This window comes from Etheostoma spectabile, chromosome 17 (assembly GCF_008692095.1).
Source record: "Etheostoma spectabile isolate EspeVRDwgs_2016 chromosome 17, UIUC_Espe_1.0, whole genome shotgun sequence".
NCBI classification, from domain to species: Eukaryota; Metazoa; Chordata; class Actinopteri; order Perciformes; family Percidae; genus Etheostoma; species Etheostoma spectabile.
Window position 1 is genome coordinate 16,438,614 of NC_045749.1, and position 2,858 is coordinate 16,441,471.

Consider the following 2,858-nt stretch of genomic DNA (forward strand, 5'->3'; position numbering starts at 1 on the left):
CTTCAGCGTATTTGTGTCTTTTGATATAGACACAAATATATAATACATGCTTAATGGCAACTCATAAGTATGTGTCCCACTGCAGCTTTATAGACACAAGTCTAGAAACAGAGAGTTCCCACACTGCAGTGAAGGACTCACAAATAAATACAAGCTCGACTGTCACATAGTGACAGGCCCGCGTTAGGAGCGGCTGCAGCGCTTTGATGGAGGAAGACACAAAATGACAGGGAAACAAAAGTACAACCTGTGCAGACTGAAATAAAATGAAAACTCATTAGGGCTAACACTGCTGAGACGAAGCAGTGAGCCACAACTCACCCTGTTAAATCATTTAAGGCTTAAACAGGCCTACGGATTTTAGGAGAGAATATTATCTCTCCACAAGAGTAAATGTGTTCTATTGTAATAGTTCACAGTGGGTGACACAGCACCAGGGGACAGTGTGGAGAAGTGGACAAGTACTGGAAATTCTGACAGCTACTTAACCTTAACTGACCTGTCTCACAGGAAAGGGGAGCCTCATTTAATTTCACATGGCCTGTGGCAAGTGTACCAGTGTTTGTATGAGTGTAAGGGGGTAAAAAAGAAAAAACACAAGAATGACCAACAGAGCAAAAAAACAAACAAGAAAAGGACAAAAGAAAAACTCGCTAAATATCATGGCAGCACTCCTAGCTACAGTAAAGGAGCCATTCTGCCCTGAGCTGCAAAGACTTCCTCATTCTTTCGTATTCCAGTCCACCCTGTGCCTCACCCCTCACCTCCCTTCTCAGGCAGAGGCAGCTGCCATGAAGGCTCAGAGTTTCAGCAGAGGGAGTGGGTCGCCGGGGCAGGAACTAGATGTGCAACTTATTGCACTGTCGTGACAGTTTTGTAAACACAATTACCTTCCGGTTACTGCGAGCAGTTTTTTAGGCTCCATGAAGTGACTATGTACAGGACCTGCATCAGTTTGCAGGAAAACCCAGGATCTCCCAAGCTGAATGGGGAAACACCCGCAGGGAGGAGAGAAACAGAAGGCTGGCTGGAGAGTCTGACATCATCCAAGTGTGGGCTTCCATGTTTAGTGAACTCTGTGTGTGTGTGTGTGTGTGTGTGTGTGTGTGTGTGTGTGTGTGTGTGTGTGTGTGTGTGTACACATGAATAAACAGTGAGTGTAGCTCATCTGTCACTCCCCTCTCTCAGCTCAACTGTAGTTTCCCTCTGTAGCACAGTGCAGACGTTCATTATTCTGAGTTTCTGCCTGAGTTTCCGCTGCTGCTGCTTCTGCACCACCACCACCACCACCACCAGCAGCAGCACCACCACAGACGATGCAGTTCACACACCATATAGAAGCAGAAACATGAGGGGAACCATCGGTCATTGACTGTCAACCAACCCCTTAGGAAGCTGCAGCCTAAAACACACTCACACGAAACAATCCTTATTGCACAAAAATTAAGATAGCCATCCCCTTCCGTCGATTATCAAACCAATCCCAACATCGACTGCAGAAACAATCACACACCTTAAACGGGATCGCATGTCAAATTCACACGCAGTAACTACAACAGCACAGGCTAAAAAAAAAACAACAACAATGCCTACAAAGTTCAAGGACACGAGAGCTATGGGGCTTTATGTGAAAAGGAGAGCAGAGTATGTGAAGGCTGGTTCCAGTAAACGGCGGGGCAGCGCCAGAGGGGTGTTGATGGGCTTCATCAAGGGCTCCAAAAAAAAAAAAAAAAAAAACTGCAATGCCTCTGTCAAACCTCTATGTCCCACTGTGGATTAAAACAACCACACGACATCGCGTTGGCATACACATCATGACTCATCTAGTGCCTCACCTTTCTGTGAAGCGCAATCTGAAGAAAAGACATGAACGAAAAAAATCTTGAGGCTAGTTAGCTTTACTTCCTTAGCTAGCCCAGCCGCCACCGCCGCTTTTCACTCCAGTCCAGCCTGACCGCCCGGGTCCTACACCTCTCCCTGTGCGCACTAGACGTCCTGGGACTTACCGGTCTTATATGCTGATGATGCCGCTGTGAAGAGACAACAAGTGCGGGGAGGCTACCGGCCACCGCTCCGCTGCTCCGGGACAACAGGAGTACTGATCTGCACACTTTCGCAGCCATCTCTGTATTGAAACCTCGCCGGGAAAGGAGACTGCTGCGGGCGGACCGAGACGCACCGAAGGGAAGAGGGAGGGTGGTGGGCGGGTTGCAGGGCTGGACTACTGCTTCGTACACATGCCCAGTGTTGCACCAGTATGCAAAGATAAACCACTTTTTGTGCTGGCTGGCTAATTCAAAACAGCGTGCACAGGCTGCATGTCATTTGTCGCAACAACAAAATCCTCTATCACTCAGCTAGGCCTGCTCTATGGAAGGTCACAAAAGTATGATCATCAGAGATGAATCTATATAGTTTGGCGGTAAACAATGCTGTGACAGGACAGTGGATCTTATTTGAAAGTTAAATGAGTTAAGTGTAATTTTAGTAGGCTGCAGTAAAATGAAATCTGGGTTTCCTCCCTCAACACTATCTCCATGCACTGGCATCTATTTACAGCACTATCTCAGTGGAAGAATAGCCTGCTGCAAGGCAAATGAGGTGAATCCTACAGGTAGGCTGTATGCTGTTAAGTAGGATATTATTGACACAGCTAGAATTATATGAAAAAAATATCAAAAATCAGGCCTTCATTCAGTATAGGGTACCACACACAGCTGTCACTACCACTAGTAAAAGAAATATATTAAATTACTACCATAAACTCAGTACTGAGTTACGTTTTTTTATTTAAAAAGTCCCTACTGGATTGTTACAGGGATTTCTTTCCGAAAGTAAGTATACAGGCCTAGATTCCT

The 2,858-nt window shown here is 46.1% G+C and overlaps 1 protein-coding gene across 3 annotated transcripts in view; it reads right to left on the reverse strand.

The window, feature by feature from the left end:
• Window positions 1-2,205, reverse strand: part of mcu (mitochondrial calcium uniporter) — a 55,656-nt gene extending 53,451 nt beyond the window's left edge. The window contains exon 1 of one of the 3 annotated variants that reach the window (XM_032541067.1): window positions 2,007-2,205. In XM_032541067.1, coding sequence (XP_032396958.1) covers window positions 2,007-2,123 — 117 coding nt within the window. In that variant the 5' untranslated portion in view covers window positions 2,124-2,205. The other 2 variants (XM_032541068.1, XM_032541069.1) reach the window with 2 other exon arrangements.
• Window positions 2,206-2,858: the final 653 nt, after the last annotated feature.